This window comes from Malaclemys terrapin, chromosome 16, assembly GCF_027887155.1.
Source record: "Malaclemys terrapin pileata isolate rMalTer1 chromosome 16, rMalTer1.hap1, whole genome shotgun sequence".
NCBI classification, from domain to species: Eukaryota; Metazoa; Chordata; order Testudines; family Emydidae; genus Malaclemys; species Malaclemys terrapin.
Genome location: NC_071520.1, coordinates 14,043,061 through 14,064,817, shown reverse-complemented (window position 1 = coordinate 14,064,817; position 21,757 = coordinate 14,043,061). Strand labels below are relative to the sequence as shown.

Below are 21,757 nucleotides of genomic sequence, written 5' to 3'. Positions count from 1 at the left end.
TGGTCCCGTTAGACTGGAGAATAGCCAATGTGGTTCCTATTTTCAAGAAAGGGAAAAAAAGTGACCCGGGTAACTATAGGCCTGTTAGTTTAACATCAGTACTGTGCAAGGTGCTGGAGAAAATTCTGAAAGAGAAACTAGTTGAGGACCTTGAGGTTAATGGCAAATGCGATAAATTACAGCATGGTTTTACGAAGGGCAGATCGTGCCAAACGAATCTGATCTCCTTCTTTGAGAAAGTAACGGACTTATTAGATAAGGGAAATGCGGTGGACCTAATATACCTGGATTTCAGTAAAGCGTTTGATACAGTACCCCATGAGGAATTATTGGTTAAAATGAAAAACATGGGGATCAATATGAAAATCCAGAGGTGGATAAGGAATTGGTTAATGGGGAGAATGCAGCGGGTCGTATTAAAGGGTGAATTGTCAGGTTGGAGGGAGGTTACTAGTGGAGTGCCTCAAGGTTCGGTTTTGGGACCCATTTTATTTAATCTATTTATAACTGACCTCGGGACTGATTGCAAGAGTGGGCTGATAAAGTTTGTGGATGATACGAAGGTGGGAGGAGTTGCAAACTCTGAGGAGGATAGGGATATTCTGCAGGGAGACTTGAATGAGCTTGTGAATTGGAGTATCAGAAATAGGATGAAATTTAATAGTGAAAAGTGTAAGGTGATGCACTTGGGGATGAATAATAACAATTTTAGTTACAAGATGGGGACGCATCGGTTAGAAGTAACGGAAGAGGAGAAGGACCTAGGGGTCCTTGTGGACCGCAGGATGACTATGAGTCGACAATGTGACGTGGCGGTGAAAAAAGCCAATGCGGTCTTGGGATGTATTAGGCGAGGTATCTCTAGTAGGGATAGGGAGGTCCTGCTTCCGTTGTATAAGGCGCTGGTGAGACCTCATTTGGAGTACTGTGTGCAGTTCTGGTCTCCCATGTTTAAAAAAGATGAACTCAAACTGGAACGGGTGCAAAGAAGGGCGACTAAGATGATCAGAGGAATGGAAAACCTGTCGTATGAAAAGAGATTAGAGGAGCTTGGGTTGTTTAGTCTGACAAAGCGAAGGCTGAGGGGGGACGTGATTGCTATCTTCAAATATATCAGAGGGGTTAATACAAGGGAAGGAGAGGAATTATTCCAGCTTAGTACTAATGTGGACACGAGAACGAATGGATATAAACTGGCCGGGGGGAAGTTCAGGCTTGAAATTAGACTAAGGTTTCTGACCATCAGAGGGGTGAAATATTGGAACGGCCTTCCGAGGGAAACGGTGGGGGCGACGGACCTGTCTGGTTTTAAGATTAAGTTGGATAAGTTTATGGAGGGAATGGTTTAATGGTAAAACATAGTAGCCAAGGAAAACCAAGCAATGGTACATGAATAGCATAATGGCCAACAAGGGTCAGGCTAGAGACTCTTGCCTATATGCTCGGGGTATTACTGATCGCCATATTTGGGGTCGGGAAGGAATTTTCCTCCAGGGAAGATTGGCTGAGCCTCTGGAGGTTTTACGCCTTCCTCCGCAGCATGGGGCAGGGATCACTAGCAGGAGGGTCTCAGCCGATTGAAGTCACTAAAACACAGGATTGGGGACTTAAACGGCAGAGTCCAGGGAAGGGTCTTGCAGCCTGCAGCATGCAGGGGGTCAGACCAGATGATCATAATGGTCCCTTCTGACCTTAAAGTCTATGAGTCTATGAGTCTATGAGACATGGTGTTACCCGATCTGGAGCCAGTGAAATGCGCTGGGATCCCGGAGGGCCTGGTACTCGTGCTGTACATGATCAGCCGAGGAACATTCCCCAGTCTCTGTTGAACCCAGCGTGGGTAGTTATTATCAGTGATGGCCCCACTGCTCAGGCTACAGGAGAGGGTCACGGTCCCGCCAGGAGACACGAACTCAGATGTCTTCAGCAGCTGGAGCTGTTGGGAACTTAAACCTGAAACATGAGAAACAAGCTCATCAGAACTCCCCCTAGCACGGAGCACATCACAGATTCTTAGCATTACAGCTTATAAATTCTTAGCTTGTTTCATTCAGGAGATAAACCCCCACCGCTTACCAACGCAGTAAGTGAGCAGTGTGAGGAGCAGAGGGGCCCAGGCCATGGTGGGAATCCAGACGAGCTCGGCTTCCTGAGGCAAACGGGTCTGTGGCTGGGAACCTAAAATTCTCTCTTAAACCCGCAGCACTGGAGAACGGCCCCTTCATGCATATCTACTGCTCACTCCAAGGCTCCTGCCTCTCCAGTTCTAGCTCTATCTTAAAGGGGCAGAGCCAACCCAAGGGACGTTGTTTCAATGGAGGTGAAAGACACTATGTCAGATTATGATGATGTGTAACAACAGCACCCAGAGGCCCTTGTCACCCACCCTCAGGCTTTTGGCTCCCTAGTCATCACCTTTCTTGGGTGGAGACCCACCTCTCTCCCCCTCCTGACCAGGGTATTTCCAGGCTGAACAGTTCCCTGCCATCACTGTGCTATTCCCAGCAAAAGACAGTCTGCCTCTCCAGGCCTGCTTGCTTTCTCCTCAGAGCTAATTACATTGCAATTGCCCATAGTCCTAAGTTACTACATGGGTCTTCCTAAGCAAACCTATTTAATTCTTAAAGAAAATGCATTACAGAGAAAACATGAAAAACAATAAAAGAACCTACACGCCTGCTAATCAGCTCACCGGAGCTCCCTGCCAGCCCAACCTCCACGAGAGCTCTGGGCCGTGCCAGTCCTTCCGACCCTTCCCGAAGGACTGGGGCCCTCCCCGGACTGGAGATCCTGTCCACTTCCTAGATCAGAACAAAGGCCCCGAGTCCACTTAATGTCAGGCTATTCATTTATGAGTCCTTCCTTTGTCAGTTGGTCCCTGAAGAACCCACTTTGGGTCTTTGAAATGTCCTAAGAGAACAGGTGATCAGCAGACAAAAGGTTCAAGCTTCAGAAGCTAAATCCCTAAACAGGGGATTGAAATCCCCTCCTCCCCACGACTTCCTAGGAATTCCACTGCACACCTATCGTCCCAAAAGATTTGTCCTGCCTGCTACATTGTCCAGCATGGCCATGTGAAGGTCACAGTACTTCCCAGATAATGCGTTAAACCGTCTTCCTCCGAACGAAGTTCCCAACCATCCCACAATGCTCCATAGACATTTGCATTTTTAATACAATGGGCTCTTAAAATACTTCAACTTGATTTAATAAGATTCATCCAGAATATTGCTGGAAATTGCCACTGTCACAGCCGTACTGACCCATCAGCGCAGGGCTGGGGGAAGTCACAGGGATTCGCAACACTGAGTGAATGAACAGACGCCAAGTTCCTTGGCTCATTGTATGGCACTGGCTAAGTCACTTACCCCTCTGCCTTATTCCTTCCAGTTGTGGAATGAGGCCAATAAACCCCACCCGTGTCCTAGGGGTGTGGTGAGAATTAATCAGTTACTGTTTGCAAACTGCTCTGAAGCTGTACAGAGCTCTAGGAACAAGAGCTACTAGGTAATACTGATTCCTGTCTAGCCCATTGTTACGTCACGTTTCCCCGGCTGTACGATCGTGGGATTGTGTGGTTCTAAGTCAGAGTCCTACACTGTGCTCTGTGGAGCACTTGCTCCTGTTCTGCAGAGAGCTGGCTGGTCACATGGTGCTGGCTCCTCCCCTACTGTCCAGCAGCTAAACTGTATTAAAAGAGACTCACAGTACATGCCATCCTTTCCCAGTGCTGGCGCCCATGTCAACACCAGGTAGTGGTGTTGCCAGAGGGATCTCATGTGATTGCCAATGAAAGTCACCCTGGTCCATGTGCTTGTGAATGGGCAGCAGGTATCCCTGAGACAGGCTCTAGTTAGCACATGGTTCACCCCTGAAAATAACCTTCTTCTGGGGTGTCCCTCAGAGGCTCGTTCCCAAGAGAGAAGCAGCGTGGAATGGATGGAGCTGTTCTGAGCTTATTAGCTGGGCAGCCCTAGAGCGCATGGAAGCCTCTGTGAGGATCAGAGAGAGGCTGCTGCTGGAATAACCCATCCTACAGTTGTAAGGAAAAGGAGTTTATTAAACTGCCAGTCATTGGCTGGAGGAAAAGCTGAATCCGGCCATTCCTGTAGCCATGACTTCCAACTATTCTCCCAGAGCTTCAGGACTTGGCCTCCTCAGTTCTGAGACTGGAAACACTTCATTCAGCGCATGTAACAAATGAAAATATCCGTAGACGGCCAATGTGGATTCCTCTCCTCTAGCCCTGCGTGCAGCCAATCACGAGACCTTTATCCCATGGGATTCTCCATCATAGTTGACACCTCTTTCTCTTCACAGGTCTGCTGTGCCCATTCTCTCTGGGACATAACTGGCTCGGCAGGAATACAGCTGACAAGGACCTGGTGGTTATAGTGAATCACAAATTGAATATGTGCCAATATGACCCAATTGCAAAAAAGGCAAATATCTTTCTGGGATGAATTAACAGGAGCGTCGTATTGAAGACACGGGAGAGAATTGTTCAGCTCCATTGGGCACCTCACTTTAAGAAAGATGTAAACAAACTGGAGAGAATCCAGAGAAGAGCAACACAAATGAGAAAAGCTGTAGAAACATTCCTATGAGGAAGGTAAAAAAAAATGGGCACGAGAAAAGATGATTGAGGTGGGAAACCTGATAACAGTCTTCAAATATGTTAAGGGCTGTTATAAAGCAGATGGTGATGAATTGTTCTCCATGTCCGTTCACGGTAGGACATATCATGATTTGAGCATGGACGGTGAGGGAAGGGGAGGGGCCTTGGGACCCAAGAACCTTATAACTCTGATGACTGGTGTCTTCTCCTGCTGAGACCGTCCCCAGTGCACTCTCATGGCCATGGCCTGCGTCACACACACTTGAGCGTACCCCTGTTCCCTGGTGCTGATCCAGGGTGTTCTCGATGCTGGGCTCTATTCAGAATCTGCTCTGGGACGGCATCCTGCTGCAGTCAGACCTTATTTCATTCCACAGGCCAAGAGCTCCATACGCTTAGCTCTGAGGGCTGGTACGAATCTGCAGTGCTGATGGCATTTGCAGTTCAATGCCTGGGGTAAATCCTTGAAGGGCTGGGTGGGGTGGGGTTGGGTTGCCCAGTACAGTTTTGAATGTTCATAGGACAATGCAGGGTCTCTCTCTCCAATGACCATTTGCAGGTCTCTCAGGCATGAGGCAGAGCTAAGAAGCCCTCTCCCGTTAGCTGGGGTAGTGCTAGGGCGGATGGGCCAGGCTCCGATCTCACTGCAGTATAAATCAGGAACAGTTCCACGGAAACCATTTGTGAATTTGCTCACCAGTGGGAAATGGGGGGAAATGAGGGAAGCCAGTGCAGGGATGGGATAAGGGGGAGGCTGTCTCATATCCCTCATACCCCCGGCTGTTTCTGCCTCGTTAGCTCTACAGGAAGTCATCCCCCCAGATCAGAGTGAGACATGCACCGTAAACCCAGGCCTGCAGCTGCTATGCAGCGAAAAGGAAGGCTTCCTTCAACAGGGGAGTTTTCGTCTCAGTTCCTCATCTGACTGTGTCACTGTGATGAGCACTCCCAGTCCACACAGCACAGTAATAATCAGCATTATCCTCGGCCTGGGCTCCAGTGATGGTTAACGACGCCCTGTTACCATTCGTCTCCCCAGAGAAGCGCTCGGGGATCCCGGAGGCTCTGCTCCTTGATTTATAGATCAGTAACCGAGGGGCCGTCCCCGATCTCTGCTGATACCAGGATGGGCTGTTGTTACTAATGTACTCCACCCCTTGCAGTGTGCAGTGCAGCTCGGCCGTCTCCCCCGGTTTCACTGCCACGGAGCTGGTCTGAGTCAGCGCACTCTGGGAACTCCAACCTGGAGAGAGCAATAGAAACCAACCAATCACAACCTGCCTCCCTTGTCTGAGAAATGTTCTTCCCAAATCAGAGAGCGAGTCCCAGGGATTACAACCCAAAGCCCAGTTAGTGATCAGCCCCTGGTCTTGGGATCCATTCAGAGAAACCCAACCCTCCGCCCTTACCAACACAGTAAGTGAGCAGCGTGAGGAGCAGAGGGGCCCAGGCCATGGTGGGGAATGCAGACGAGCTCGGCTTCCTGAGGCAAATGGGTCTGTGGCTGGGACCCTCCGATTCTCTCTTATACCCCGAGCGCTGGAGAACGGCCCCTTCATGCAAATCTGCTCCCTGTTCACTGGCTGGAGAGCATGTTCTAGAGAAGGAAGAGAAGGAAAAAGACCCCTGAATTACTAATATTTTTCCAGCCATGTACCAGAAGTAACTGATGATGGTAGTGCTCCTTGTTGTACTATTGAAAGTCCTAATGGAACCAGGATTTGAATCCAGGCCTCCAGAACAGCCATTAGCACAGTAAGCCATTGTGCGCTACAGCCCAGTGATTTCACAAGAAGTCTGACAGCTACAGCTCTATGCAGCGCTACCCAGGGCTACCAGCCGCGTTTGTCTTCTCCGCAATACAAGAAGTTTGCATTGCTTTTTAAAACCTGTTAGACTGATATTTAGTGATTCATTAAGGAAGCGCGGGTGTTTGGTGTCCATTTCAGGCAGTGTAGGTTCCTTCGGTGTAAAGTACTTTCTGCTTTAAATTTGTACAGCATCTAACCTGTGGCCACAAACACACTGCAAAGATGGCTGGACGGGATCGAAGTTTCCCAGTGAATCAGTGCGTTCATGTTTGTTTAATCAGACGCGGATGCGAGTTCTGCTGTTGCTGAGGATTCCTTCCTGTAATTTGGCCTTCACGGGGACTGTGTGAGCCTCTCGCACTCCCCTTCTCAGCGGGGCAGAGGAGAAAGAGCTCTGGGGCTCCCTGGACACATGTACGTGGCACCACAATGGGCAGGGGATGGGTTGGAGGGCAATGGAAAATAGAGAGGTGGGAGAATCGGTTGGGGGTGTAGAACGCACATTGCTCAGCACCCGGGACAGGCGGCTCCTGCCTGACCCCGTCTGGAAGTGCATAACAAGGAGTGTCTCTGGCATGAACAGGCCCCTGCAGCCCAATCGCTCCCTCGCTCCTGTTATGGGAAACCCTAGTTCCTGGGCACAACCCGAGCAAACCTCCCCCACCCCCACCTGCCATGGGAGGGCAGAACTGCTCCGTAATCCCCTGTCTAGCTATTGCACCTCCCCTGCCTGGGGCAATTGTATGTGGCTCTCCATAACCATGGAACCAACGGCTTCAGCCCGTACCTCAAACTGCCCCTGCATGTTGGCATGGAGGATCCAAGGCATGGCCCATGGGGCAATGGGGGTGCATGTGGGCAGAGTCCCTGTCTCCTTCCACCTTCACATGGCAGGACCTCTCTGGCTCTGCTGCCTGACCAGTTTCTGCACCTGTCTGGGGACGGGGGGAAGAATCAGCCCTTTTAAATGAGTAAAAGCCAAGTTCAAACTGGGACCAGGCCACCGAGGGTCACAAAGCCAGCCCCAAGCAGAGAGAGCTCAGAGGGGAGTAGAGGGATCAGTCACTATCTGGCCTTCTTCACGATGGAAGAATGGACCCCAGAGTGACCAGGACTCTGCCAACCGGTGCCCGCCCCTTCTGGCTGCTGTCCAGGGCGATGACCAAGCGGGGGTGAAGGAAGAACGGTTCGGAGCGCCCGGAAGCTGAAGCTGCCCCAGATGGAGTTTCTAGCTCCTGTTCCTTATTTCTTCTCTTTCCTTTTCTGTTTCTCTTTCCCCTCTGTCCGTCTGTCTGTCTGCTTGTGGCCAGCAGCTGGAATGATGCTGGGTACCTGTAACTCCACTGTCATATCATCACAAGCCTCTGGTTTCAGTCTCCCTCCCCCAGGATGGGAACTGCGGGCTTGGCAGAACCGTCAGCTGTGTTCAGAATCACCCGAAAACCACTGAACTCTGTGCTGGTCTGTGCACTAAGAGGCAGAGGTGCTGGAGCTAGAGGGACTGGGTGGGCTGCCGCACCCCCTGGCTTGAAGTGGTTCCATTCTGTGCAGGGTTTACAGTTTGCTTCAATGGCTCTCAGCACCACCACTATAAAAATTGTTCCAGCAACGCCGCTGACAGGGAGCCGGGCACGGCAAACTAACCACTGGAACCACCAGCCACCAGGGGATTTCTGCAGCTCTAGTGACCTCTTCTGGCCAAATGACAGATCTGTGACCTGGGCAAAAACGTTTCCTTTGCCTGAGATTTCCCCCCAGAAACGTATGTCCTGTACTGCCCAGCCCTCTCCTGCACAGTACAAGCTGTACTACGTCCGTTATTTCTTTAAAAGGAATAATATGGACACAACTTGCCACCCCAAATGGAGTTTCCCAGACACTTCAGTTAAACACACTGGACTAGATATAACAATAAAACAAGTTTATTAACAACAAAGAGAGAGATTTGAAGTGAGTACAAGTAATGAGGCCTAAAAGTCAGAAATGGTTACAAGGAAAATAAAGATAAAATGCTACTGGTGCCTCACTCAGCAAACTGTTACATTCAAAGCAAAGTTCTCTCATCACAGGCTTTCAGCTGCCTTACTGGCCAAACTTCTTAGGTCAGGCGCCCTCCCCCAGTCCAACAGCTACTTCCTTAGTCCCTGCAAGTGCAGGAAATCGATGGGCAGAGAGAGGGGGACGGGTGCCTAGGGCTGTTTGCTCCTTTTTATAGTTTCACCTCTTTGAGAAGCATTTCCAGCTAGGTACCAGGAGACAAACAGTCTAGGGGGAAGGATGTTCCCTGCTGCTTTTTTCTCACCGGTTTGAGCGTCCTTTGTTTCCTGTCCTTCTCTGTTTACTGCTTAAATGCAAATTAAACAGGGCACACATTCCTTGGTTTGAGAACAGACCCGTTTGCCAGCTTCTATTTGGGACACCTGTTAATACCACCATATAGTGGAATCTTATAACTTCACATACAATGCTGTCTTGGTAAAATATGTGTGGCAATAATGAGCAGCAAATTAGGAGATTTTTAGTGACACCTCCCAAGACATACTTTGTACAAAGATTCTCACGGTAGTGTGCAGGGTGTGAATATAGGGGTAAATTCTGCTGGCTTCCCCCTGTACCTGAAACTCCCCTGTATGCTGGGATGGAGGTACATAGGGGGTGATGAAGAATCAGCCCTTCAATGAGTAAAAGCCAACTTCAAAGTGGGACTTGGCCACCCAGGGTCACAAACCCAGCCCCAACCAGAGAAAGCTGAGAGGGGAGTCAGGGCATCACTCACTGCCTGGCTTCTTCACGAAGAAAGAACGGGCATCAAGAGGGAGCGGGATGCTGCCAGCTAGCCAGTGCCCAGACAGCTGCTGTGTAGGGGGACGGCCAAGTGGAGGGGGAGAGGGAGGAGAACACTGGGGCCGTGCTCCCCAGGCTCGGTCAGTGGCCGTGTGGAAGAGTGTCATCCACACTGTATTTCTGTGTCATGTAAGGAGAGAAACTGCCACCTACTCAGTGCACAGAACACTTGTGTTTGCCACTGCGACCCCCAGTGCAAAGCTGAAGGGCCCAATCCAGTGTCCGTGCAGTCAATGGAACGGCTCACAGGGACTGCTCTGGGGGTTGGCTGGAGCTGGCCTTACACGGGTGAGGAAATATGTTTCTCCTGTTCATGTAGCCAAGTGTCTGATGCCCTCCCAGCTTCTGAGCCAGGAGCAGCGACACCGACGTGCCCAGCAAGCTTTGCCCTGTTCCAGCAGGCGCAGGCCCCGCAGTCACTGTAAGAGGCTCAGTCGTCCCTCTGCGCAGTGTGTCCGGAGGGCGGGGAGAGCGCTGTCCCTGCACACAGGGGGAGGAGCTGGATTTCACAGGAAGCGAAACTCAGCTCTCTGATTTGTTCTGTTCATACCCTGGGCTCTGCAGCCACCACAGCTCCCAGCAGGGCATAGGGGGGAGGGAGGTTTTTGTATCACTTCCCCATCTGACTGTATCACTGTGATGAGCACTGCCAGTCCACACACAACAGTAATAATCAGCATCATCCTCCGCCAGGGCCCCCTTGATGGTCAAGGACATGGTGTTACCCGATCTGGAGCCAGTGAAACGCTCTGGGATCCCCGAGGGCCTGGTACTCGTAGTGTGCATGATCAGCCGAGGAACATTCCCCAGTCTCTGTTGAATCCAGAACGGGTAGTTGCCATCAGCGATGGCCCCACTGCTCAGGCTGCAGGAGAGGGTCACGGTCCCTCCAGGAGACACGAACTCGGATGCCTTCAGTGACTGGAGTTGCTGGGAACTGAAACCTGAAACGAGAAACAAGCTCATCAGAACTCCCCCTAGCACGGAGCAGAACCGACGTTCTCTGCGCCGCCTGCAGAGAGAGCAGCGCTACAGCTTGTTATAAATTCTTATTTTGTTTATTCACCGGATCAACCCTCCCTTACCAATGCAGTAAGTGAGCAGCGTGAGGAGCAGAGGGGCCCAGGCCATGGTGGGAATCCAGAGGATCACGTCTCTCTTCCAGGAACCCTCCAATTCGCTCTTAAATCCCCAGAGCTGAAGAATGGCCCCTTCATGCAAATCTGTTGCTCATTCAGTGGCTCCCCCGGCTTATAGCTCTGTCCTAAAGGGGCCGAGCCAACCCAAGAGAGGTTGTTTCACTGGGCTGAGAGCACAGAGCAGGCCAAGTTCCCCTCTGTGCGCTCTTGGGGTTACTGGGGGCCCTGCTTTAGAGAGTGACAAGCTTCCCACCTGTCCGAGGAGCTGGAGGATTCCCCTGGTTCCAGATGTGACTCACAGCAGCTGCTAGGACACATTCCCCTGTCCAGCAGCAGCAACTGTTTTAACACAGAGACACCCTCGCAGCAGCAACTGTTTTAACACAGAGACACCCTCGCTGTCATCTGTTCAGCTCCCGTGGCACAGGGCCTGCTGGGAATGAGCTCTGTGCTCTGTTCCATCACCGGTCACTCCGGCTGCAGCAAGACAGGGCATAGGGCTGTTCTGTCCAAGATCTCCCATTCCAATCCTGACCTGGGAGGCATCAGTTATCCCAGCCGCAGGCCTCTGCCCTGTTTTACCATCCCTGATCTGGAACAGCTCTGCTCCAACAGTCCTCAGCCTTGCTTAGGGCAACATTTCCATTCATTTCTAACCCAGTGGCCAGTTTGTATTGGGTGTAACTGGGGACACCGGTGAAACCACCAAACAGGTTTTCAATTGTGACCTAAATCCGGATTTGAATTCGTGTCTCCAGGGGTGAAAGAAAAATTCTCAGATTATCGATGTGTCTATTACAGTGACTCCCAGAGGCCCTGATCAGGATGGTGGTTGCATTGTGCCGGGTGCTGTACAAAAACATATCTGCAGCTCTCTGTGCAAGTAAGTTTTCCCAGCAGTAGCATGAAGAGACCCACAAGTTTATTAATGGAAGCAGCCTGGCCTGGAGGATTTAAAACAGGTGTTGGAGCCTGAACTTCTGGGGCTGAATTATCCCATCAGTGGTGGGTTGGCAGGTCCTGGAGAAAGAGAATTGCAAAACTGACTGGATGGGCAGGACCTGAGTGGAAACGTCTTCGTCCAGTGATGCAACGAATACAAATACTGCCCTGTGTGGACCCCTCCCCTTTGGCCCAGCATGTAGCCAGTTGTGAGCATTTCCCCGGTGGGATTCTCCATCACATCAGACTCCTCCTTCTCTGCCTAGCTCTGCTGAGCCCACTCCACCCCCTTCTCCACTCAGTTCATTCCTCTGGGAGATGACAGTCAGGCCTGGGCAATAATTTCATGCTGCCCGTTTTCTATCTGCTTTGAGCGACGTGGTTTTTGCAGATGCCCAGGTTCCCTGGAAAGGGAACATTTCCTTGCTGAAATTGGACGTGTAACTCCCTTCAGGGTTTGCCAGCTCCTGGAACACTGGACTGACCCGCTAGGGGTGTGAACACACAGGATTTTGAAGCGATTCAGAGCCTCCCAGCCCAGGTCGATCGACTTGGGAGCCAGGCTTGCCCTAGCGCTCTAAAAATAGCTGCTTAGACAGCGCTTTGAAGTCGTGGCTCAGGCTGGAGCTTGGGCTCTGAAGCCCACCCCCCTCCCTCAGCTTCAGAGAACTACATTAGTGCCAACTCCGGGCCTGTAAATTCCCGCCACAGCGTCAGTGCAAGGGAGTCACAGTGCAGCACGTTGGTGGGCCCTGCTGTTTACAACCCCGGAGTCCAAGCGCAGGGCACTGTAGACATCCCCTGAGCTTCACTCTGGCTCTTTGGGTTTGGAGCTGAGAGAAGCAGAACAGCCGAGGGATCCTCTGGTTACTCCCACTCCCCACACGGGGGTCTTTGTACGGCTGTGGGAGCCAGCACATGGCCAGGCAGTTCCAACCCTGCAGAGACCAGCATCCAGGCAGGCAGAGAAACCACCTGATGCCAACTACCTAAAACCCGCCAAGAACCTTCCAGGACCCCGCCAGGGACCCAGGAGAGGACCCTGCCAGACCCAGGGGTGAAAACACTATAAGAGGGTGTTTGTTAACTGGCCAATGTTTGCAGCACTGCCACACCCATCTCCAGAATCAGCCTAGACCTTCCGTCTGCCTGGGAAGGTGCCGAGGGCAGCTGGGGGTTGTGGTACAGTTGTGAACAGGGAGAGGTGGAGATCTGGTTGTATCATTACTGCTTTAGCATTTATCAGTTAACTTCAACCCTTTCCTTCCCTTGAGCCTCTGTTTCCTGTCCCAGTGAAGTCCCCTTAGTCACATTGTTACTTTTGGGTGGGACCTTTCATGTGTTGGGGTTTGTATTATTGTGTTTTGTTCCTTGCGTGCTGGGTCCCACTCCTGGTTAAGAGGAGTGGGGTTAGTCTCTTTCCCAAGGGACAGCCCCCTCGTGTCCCAGGCAGAGAGGAGTCACCTTGGGGGGAGGCACCAGGCATTGCAACAAAGGACCCAGGACCAGCCCTACGAGGAGGGCGGAGAAGCTGCTCCGATTAGCAATAGCAAGACCAGGGGGAAGGCTGGAGCCATGCCTTGGGGGAGGGGCTACAGAACTTAAATAAAATAAGCAAAAGGAGACAAATCCCCAGAGGAAGGGGGGCAGGGGTCTGCCTGCAGGAGAGCGAGGAGGGAGTAGGGAAAAGCTCTTCCCTGAACAGCGCAAGCAGCTCTCTGCTTCCCTCCAGCTGGGCACCATGCTCTGCAGCCGGCACGTTGGCCAGCCTGTCAGAGCCTCTGGGGGTTTTGTCTCAGTTCCTCATCCGATCGCACCATTGTGTTGAGCTCCCCCACTCCACGCAGCACAGTAATAACCAGCATCATCCTCTGCTAGGGCCCCAGCGATGGTCAAGGACATGGTGTTACCAGACATGGAAGCAGTGAAACGCTCTGGGACACCAGCAGCTCTGGCACTAGTGCCTTGTATCAGCCGTCGGGGAACATTCCCCGGTCTCTGTTGAACCCAGTGTGGGAAGCTGTTCTCAGTGATGGCTCCACTGCTCAAGCTGCAGGAGAGGGTCACGGTCCCTCCAGGAGACACCGACTCTGAGGGCTTCAGGGCAAGGAGTTGTTGGCAACTGGGACCTGAAACAATATTAGAAATCAGCTCAGGACAGCTATTCCTGAGCGTCCCCAGAGACATCCCGCAGGTAGGCCGGGGATGAGGGGGAGGGGATAATCTTTGTGGAAAATTCTTATTTAATTCCCCCAGCAAATAAACCTTTCTTACACATGCAGTAAGTGAGCAGCGTGAGGAGCAGAGGGGCCCAGGCCATTGTGGGAATCCAGACGAGCTCGGCTCCCTGAGGCAAACAGGTCTTTGCTGGAAACCTTCCGATTCTCTCTTAAACCCCCAGAGCTGGAGAACAGCCCCTCATGCTAATCTGCTCCCTGCTCACTGGCTGAGCTGTCTCCAGCTCCTCCCTGCTGGTCTTGTAAGTGATTTAAACCTGATTAGGGGGAACCAGCAGTTGATTCATATCCCAGCTCTTACTTTGCGGAGCGCCCTCCTGCCCACGTCCCACAAACGAACCCTCTGAAATGAACCCTGAAAACTGACCAAAGGGATAAAGTAGCTGCAGCTTTAAAGACCATGTGATGCTCTGATCCCGGGTCTGGTTCAGGCCAATCTCTGTTTGCAAGTCTCAGGCGTCCGGTTCCCCCGGAATACTCCTGTTCCTTTCTGTACAGGGCGGGAAAGGCCTGTAGTCACAGACATGCTCAGAACTGCTATTAACGTTTAAGGCCGCGTCCACCCAGAGATGGAGGGACCCTTTTCATCTATTCAGCCTTTGCCGTCACATGATCCCAGACCGGCCCTTGTTCACATGGTTCCTGCTGGCGGATAAAGCAGGTTTTAAGCATCTTCCTTCCCCACTGCCCAGCTCCCCCGAGGGCTGAAGAGAAAACCAGCAACCTGGGACTTTCCCATCTCCAGGGCCAGAAGCCTGGACTGTGGGGCTCTAGCCCCAGGGAGCTGACGTACATTCATTAGACCAGCAGAGCCCTGGGAATGGAAGCAGCAGAGAGCGACAGGGATCTGCTCTTTCCATGGATGCACCTTCTCCGGGACCTCAGTCCCCAGGGAGATCAGCAGCACAGCTGGGCAGCAGCAATCCCAGCCCGCCTGCATCTACTGACCCCACAGATACAGCTCTCAGCTTGTGCCCAGCAACGCTGTGTTACCTGCTCTGTCTTTGTGGTTGAAATACACTCCATGAGGCCTTTTCCTCTGCCTCATCACGTTGCAGTGGAGATGTACCACGGCATGTGTGCAGCCCAGTGGTCAAACCACTCCAGCCTGGGGCTCACAAAGGAACGCATTGACCCAGGGTCTTCCCACATTTCCCACGGCTCTTTCTTTGCGTTTGACACAGAGATGGTTCTAAAACTACGGTACAGATGGGCCATTCCACTGAGAGACTAATCGGTTACAGTCAGCAGTGAGGGAAATCCCCCCGCAGGGTTTGCAGAGTGCACCAGACATTGTCTGTCCCAAGCAGCCTCACAACAGCTGGCAAAACTGTGGGCAAGGATGACCCCTAGCGGTCACTGGTATATTCTCATTGTTCATCGCTTAGCTCTGTGGTTCTCCAATGGCTTCATCATCTGAGCCGCTTTCTTTCCAAAGGGATCTCTCTGGGGCCACCTCCCCTCCTAATTCCCAGGCCCAATCCCACACCTTCCAGGGGGTCACTGCTGGGACAGCATTGGGGATAAAGAAATGAACCCACTTCATCATGATGGCTGGAACTTCCTGCTTACAGCCCTGCCCCATTCGGTATCTGTGCCGTTCACGTCCTCCCCCGGGATAAAGGTTTTACATTTATTAGTACCAAGTCTCCCTGATGTCCTCTGCCCTCCAATGTTATTGTAGGATTGCTTGGGAAGAATGGCTTTCTAAGAGGAATGTTGGATCTGCCCTCCTACACGCTGGCATCCACCCAAGGCTGGGGTCAGGTCAATGGTATTCTCTGTAGGATTCATCCTTGTTACTCCCCGAAATGGAAAACGTGGCATTGGTGTCCTGGCACCAGGCTACATTGGCACCTGGTACAATCCGCTATGACAGAGACTCTCCACCCTGTCATGGGGGACGCCATCCGGACCCTTCCTCCCCAGGGTCTGCCGACGTGGGAAGTCACACAGAAGGGACTTTCTAGAAACAAACCTCAGTCACTCCCACAGTGATCTCAAGCCCCTTCCCATCTCCATGTCTCTCCCCACCCCCACTCCAGTCTCTCCCCCTGTGTATACATCCTCCCCCGTCTGTCTCATGTACCCGGAGTCATTCCCTGGCTGGTTCAGTGCAGAGGCACGAGATGGGGACGGGGCCCAGGAATCGTCCTTCCTCACTGCACCTGGGCAGGGGCTAGACACAGTCTAGATCTAGCGCCCCCGGAGTGCTCAGCTTTGGGGTCGCCTAGTGGCACTGCACAGCCCAATGGCACACACGGCCAGCGAGGAGTTCGGAGTGGAAAGGCCACGCCCCCTACATGCCCACGGACAGCACGGACTGAGGGGAGCACATGTGGCTCGTTGCCCCAGCAGAGATAAGGAGCCCTACAGAGCACAGACCTTCCCCAGACGTCTGTCCCATGCCAGTACAACACCCTACAGCCTGTCTCCACAAGGCAGCAGCATCCCCAGGCCTCCATCCCCCAAAACAAGACACAGAGAAGCTACCTCACAGTTTGCCCTTTTTTGGGGATTGTACCACCCATGACGGGGGAGAGACAGTTCATTTCACTGCAGGGCCTCAGGCCGGGGGAAGACTCAGTGAGACCAGAGCAGTGGAACGTGAGCTGCTGTGGGAGGTTTTGGTCTCAGTTCCCCATGGGCCTGTAGCACTGTGGGATTGTAACCTCCATCATTTGAATCACAGTAATAATCAGCCTCATCGTCGGCTTGGACCCCAGAGATGGTTAAGGAGGCAGCATTGGCGGAGGTGTCTGTAGAGCCGGAGAATCGATCTGAGATTCCAGAGGGTCTCTTGTTCCACTCGTATATAATAAGCTTTGGGGCATTGCCAGGCTTCTGTTGGTACCAGGATACATAGTAGCTACCGATGCTGCCGCTGCTCCTGGCACAGGAGATCGTCACCGTTTGCCCAGGAGACGCGGATGCTGAGGGCGGCTGAGTCAGCACAAACTGGGCCAAGGATCCTAATACAAAACCAGTAACAGAGAGAAGTTGTTAGCTGAGCCGTTTGCATCTCTGATTGGCACACGGGGCTGGAAGGGACCTCCTGGGTCATCAACTCCAGCCCCTGCTATCGCAGGCAACCCAGTCACACAATCCTGGTCGTTACCTTAGCGAGCTCCAGCTTAAAACGGGTTAGGTGCTTTGTCCCTATTGGGAGGCTATTTCAGACCCTCCCTCATTTGATGGTTCGAAACCATCTCATTTGCCGTTTCAATTTTCTCATGGCCAGTTTATACCCAATTGTTCCTGTGCCAGCACTGTGCTTTAGCTTAAATGGCTTTTCACACCCCCGGTGTTCACCCAATTGCTGCATTTATACAGAGCAATCCTACCCCCCCTCGCCCTGCTGGAATCTGAGAGGTGATGGAAGGTGAGGATTGTTATTAGCAAAACCGTCCACTCACCTGAGCAGTAAGTGAGCAGCGCGAGGAGCAGAGGGGCCCAGGCCATGGTGGGAATCCAGACGAGCTCGGCTTCCTGAGACAAACTGGTCTGTGTCTGGGACCCTCCGATTCTCTCTTAAACCCCCAGAGCTGGAGAACGGCCCCTTCATGCAAATCAGCTCCCTGCTTATTGGCTGCTGCTGGCCTGACCTCCCCACTCCCACTCTGAGATGGGAGAAGGGCCATAAAGGACAAGTGTCTTTATCTCAGTAGACACCCAGCACTGGTGAGTGTAGACCACGGGCTGCTCGTTCACAGTACAAAGGAGAACCCCACACAGGTGCGAGAAGTGATTTTCTGCATTGCACAGAGTCCACTTGTAGGCCTGGATCAATTGTAAAGAACAAGGAGCACTTGTGGCACCTTAGAGACGAACAAATTTATTTGAGCATAAGCTTTCGTGCGCTACAGCCCACTTCTTCGGATGATGCAGTGGAAAATACAATAGGAAGATATATGTGCACAGAGAACATGAAAAAATGGGTGTTGCCATACCAACTCTAACGAGAGTAATCAATTAAGGTGAGCTATTATCAGCAGAAGAAAAAAACTTCTTTATTGATAATCAGGAGGGCCCATTTCCAACAGTTGACAAGAAAGTGTGTGTAACAGTGGGGGGTGGGAAGTATGGGGAAATAGTTTTTACTTTGTGTAATGACCCATCCACTCCCAGAAAGGGTGTTTCCATTGGTGTAGGAACATCACCTCTCCGAGCGACGGGAGCTATGCCAGTGGATGCATTCTTCCCTGGACATAGCTGCGTCTACACTGGGGGTTAGGTCAGCATATCTACGGTGCTTGGGGGGTGTTTTGTTCACACCCCTGAACCAACGTTGCTATGTCAAGTTAACTTTTGAGTGTAGACCAGGCCTCAGTTTCCCCACTCACTGTTGTATTGCTATCTACTAGGTCTCAAGGCATTAACTTCTTTCCAGACACCCTCCTTGTGCTCAGGAGACAAGAGGGGTGCAGGAATGTCCGCCTTTGAATTAGGAAGACAAGGTGTGTGAGGTAAGAGCTTTTCTTGGATCTCTGCTGCTGAGACAGATAACCTGTGGAGCTTACACAGAGCAGACCTGAAGAAGAGCTCTGGGTAAACTCACACGCTTGTCTCACCAACAGAAGCTGGTCCAGTAAAAGATATTCCCTCCCCCACCTTGTCTCGCTAATATCCTGGGATCGACATGGCTACAAGAACACTGCCCTGATTTTTGTTTGCAACCATGCAGAATCTTTTCTTGTTGCTGTCAATGAAAGCTGGGTTTCGATAGCAGTCTCTGTCTCTACTTATTGCTCCTCTTTGGTTTTAATTCGGTCTTGCAAACTCCGTATGAAAGAAGGAGCCTTAAAAAACAAAGGATTGAGAAAGTTTATTAAAACATTTTAATGTCACTATCAAAAAAAAACAAAAAAACAGGTAGTTGTTAAGGACTTTCAGCAAGTGAATAGGCCAGGCCCTGGCAGAACAAAGGGGGAGCTGCAGTCCAGGTGAAACCAACTCTCTGCAGAGCTCTAGAGGAGGAGGAGTGGAAAATCCCCAGCGGGGAACCAAAGAGACCAAGTTCTATTCTACTGTATGTAGGTTCTTATTCTGCATTGTGCAGAGATTTCACACACCCAGGAGAAGCTCTTCAGTCACCCTGGAACCTGCTCTATGCTCCCAGTGGAAGTCAGTGGGAGCTGGGAGCCCTCAGCACCTGAGACATAGGCTCAATCTCTCTGTTTGCAGGAGGACAACTCCATGCAAATAGTTACATCAGCACTAGCATGTGTGAGTGTGCTGGAGGAGAAGGAAGGTGAGATTACCCTTGTCTGTGTAACTCAAGAGACCACGACTGGAACAGGAGTACTTGTGGCACCTTAGAGACAAACAAATTTATTAGAGCATAAGCTTTCGTGGACTACAGCCCACTTCTTCGGATGCATATAGAATGGAACATATATTGACTGGAACAGTGTGTCCAGGTCTGGGGTTCAGAGAAGAGCTACATGAATATTTCAAGGTCTGGCAAACACTAATGGTAGGCTGAGTTACTTTCTCTCTCACTATTTAGCTTGTCTAAGTGAAGGTTAAGAGGTGACTTGATCACAGCGGAAGATCAGGTACTCGGGGGCTATTTAATCTAGCAGACCAAGGCAGACCAAGATCCAGTGCTTGTGAGCTGCAGTTAAAAACTTCAAACTGGAAATGACATGCACAGTAATTAAGCACTGGCGCAGATTACAAAGAGCTGTAGAACATTCCCCATCAGTTGGGGTCTATAAATCGAGCCTGGGGGTCATTCTAAAAGAGATGGGCGAGTTTAACCACGTTTTGGGCTTTAGACAGGAGTTACTAGGTGAAGTTCTATGGCCTGGCTTGCAGAGGGAGGCTTTTGTATCACTTCCCCATCTGTCTGTATCGCTGTGGTGAATGCTCACAGCCCACACAGAACAGTAATAATCAGCATCATCCTCCGCTAGGGCCCCAGTGATGGTCAAGGACATGGTGTTACCCGATCTGGAGCCAGTGAAACGCTCTGGGATCCCCGAGGGCCTGGTACTCGTGCTGTGCATGATCAGCCGAGGAACATTCCCCAGTCTCTGTTGAACCCAGAACGGGTGGTTGTGATCAGTGAGGGCCCCACTGCTCAGGCTGCAGGAGAGGGTCACGGTCCCTCCAGGAGACACGAACTCGGACACCTTCAGTGACTGGAGCTGCTGGGAACTGAAACCTGAAACATGAGAAACGAGCTCATCAGAACTCCCCCTAGCATGGAGCAGAACCGACGTTCTCAGCGCTGCCTGCAGAGAGAGCAGCGCTACAGCTTGTTATAAATTCTTATTTTGCTTCATTCACCGGATCAACCCCCCCTTACCAATGCAGTAAGTGAGCAGCGCGAGGAGCAGAGGGGCCCAGGCCATGGTGGGAATCCAGACGAGCTCGGCTTCCTGAGGCAAACGGGTCTCTGGCTGGAACCCTCCGATTCTCTCTTAAACCCCCAGCGCTGGAGAACGGCCCCTTCATGCAAATCTGTGGCTTACTCCAAGTCGCCTGCCTCTCTAGTCCTAGCTCTGTTCTAAGGGGGCAGAGCCGAGGGAGGTTGTTTCAATGGGCTGAGTGCACAGAGCAGGTAGAGTCCCGCCTTGTTCTCTCCTGATAACCCTGTGCTCTCTGATCACTCTGACTGCAGTAAGACACATTGTGGGGATGTCCTGACCCTGCTTCTCCCATTCCAATCCTGTCCTCTCGGGCCTCTGTTGTTCTAGCCACAAACCTCTGCCCAGTGTTACCAGTTCCCCGGACATCTGCAACATCTTTGCTCTTCCAGTCCTGAGCCACTGTTGTGTCAAGATTTCCAGTCATTTGTACCGGGCATAGCAGGGGACACTGGTGGAACCACCAAACCGATTTTCACTTTGACATCAGTCACACTTTGAACTCCGTTCTCCAGAGGTTAATGAAAATATGTCCGATTATTCTAACGCTTGTTACAGTGAAACCCAGAGACCTAGACAGGACCATGGTTCCATTGTGCCAGGTGCTTTACAGACCCCTGTCTTCAGCTCTCTTTGTCATCACGTTTTACACTGGTGGCACGAACAAATCCCCAAGCTGATTATTGCACGGTCTGGAGGAGTTAGCACAGGTTTGGGAGCCAGGAACTCTTGGGGCCAGATTATCCCATCAGTGACGGGTACGCAGGACCCAGACACACCAAAGGGAGTTGCAAACCGGCATGGTCCCTAATCCTAATTTCCAGTTTTCCCACCGGCTCACTGTGGGTCTGTGTGAACAGCAAAGAAAACCCCACAGCTCGCCCGTGCCAGCCAGCTCAAGCTCACCAAACTCAGGCTGTGAGGCTGTTTCACTGCTGTGTAGATTTCCACGTTCGGGCTGGAGACAAGCTCTGGGACCCTCCCACCATGCAGGGTTCCCAGGGTCCCAGTCTGAGATCTATGGGGCTCTAGCTTCTGATCTGCAGAGAGTGGTTTGGTCACATGGTCCTGGCTCCTCCCCTGCTGTCCTGCTGCCAAACTGTATCAGAGGAGGCTAACAATGCCTGAGCTCTTTTCCCAGTGTTGGTGTCCATGTAAGCAGGTGGTGGTGTTACCAGGGGGATGTGATGTGATTGCCAATGGAAGTCACCATCGACCATGTGATTGTGAATGGGAGGCAGGTCTCATCACACAATTCTAAGGAAAAGGGGTGTGACACATGGCCAGAAAGGATTAAGCAGCTCGCTGGCTAAATGACCCAGAGTCGACCTTTAGAGACATTTTAGAAAAGTATGAAGTAGAAGGTTACTTCAAAAGCCTATTGTTCACCCAGGACGTATGGTCAAGAGTCTGCTAGAAAACTGCATAAAAAGAGCTGATCCTTTCATCTCAGAGCTGCTTGATGCATTATACAGAAGAAGCTTGAGTTGTAAGACTGAGATCTCCAGTCCCACCTGGATCACCCTGAATATGAACATTGGACTATAACCTATGGACTAATTTTGAAAGAACTCTTTGCAACTACAAAGCTCACCATCTCTGCTATAAAACTGATCTCAGAACTGCACTCATGTCTGTATGCGTACTGATCTTTTAACAACTCTCTCTCTCTCCTTTCTTTTTAAATACATTTTAGTTTAGTTAATAAGAATTGGCTGTAAGTGTGTACTGGGGTAAGATCTGAAATATTCATTAACCTGGGAGGTCATGTGTCTGATCCTTTGGGATTGGT

General features: G+C 51.4%; 4 gene segments (V, D, J or C); all 4 read right to left on the bottom strand.

Moving 5' to 3' along the window:
• Positions 1–5,535: 5,535 nt before the first annotated feature.
• Positions 5,536–6,073, bottom strand: LOC128824831 (immunoglobulin lambda variable 2-18-like). The segment is given in 2 exon segments: positions 5,536–5,861; positions 6,028–6,073. Coding segments are annotated over 2 exon segments (372 nt in total).
• A 3,443-nt stretch (positions 6,074–9,516) lies between these two features.
• On the bottom strand, positions 9,517–10,404 carry LOC128824830 (immunoglobulin lambda variable 8-61-like). The segment is given in 3 exon segments: positions 9,517–9,662; positions 9,936–10,217; positions 10,359–10,404. Coding segments are annotated over 3 exon segments (474 nt in total).
• Positions 10,405–16,174: 5,770 nt separating this feature from the next.
• LOC128824829 (immunoglobulin lambda variable 6-57-like) lies at positions 16,175–17,080 on the bottom strand. The segment is given in 2 exon segments: positions 16,175–16,563; positions 17,008–17,080. Coding segments are annotated over 2 exon segments (435 nt in total).
• A 2,214-nt stretch (positions 17,081–19,294) lies between these two features.
• On the bottom strand, positions 19,295–19,967 carry LOC128824828 (immunoglobulin lambda variable 8-61-like). The segment is given in 3 exon segments: positions 19,295–19,330; positions 19,468–19,760; positions 19,905–19,967. Coding segments are annotated over 3 exon segments (375 nt in total).
• Positions 19,968–21,757: the final 1,790 nt, after the last annotated feature.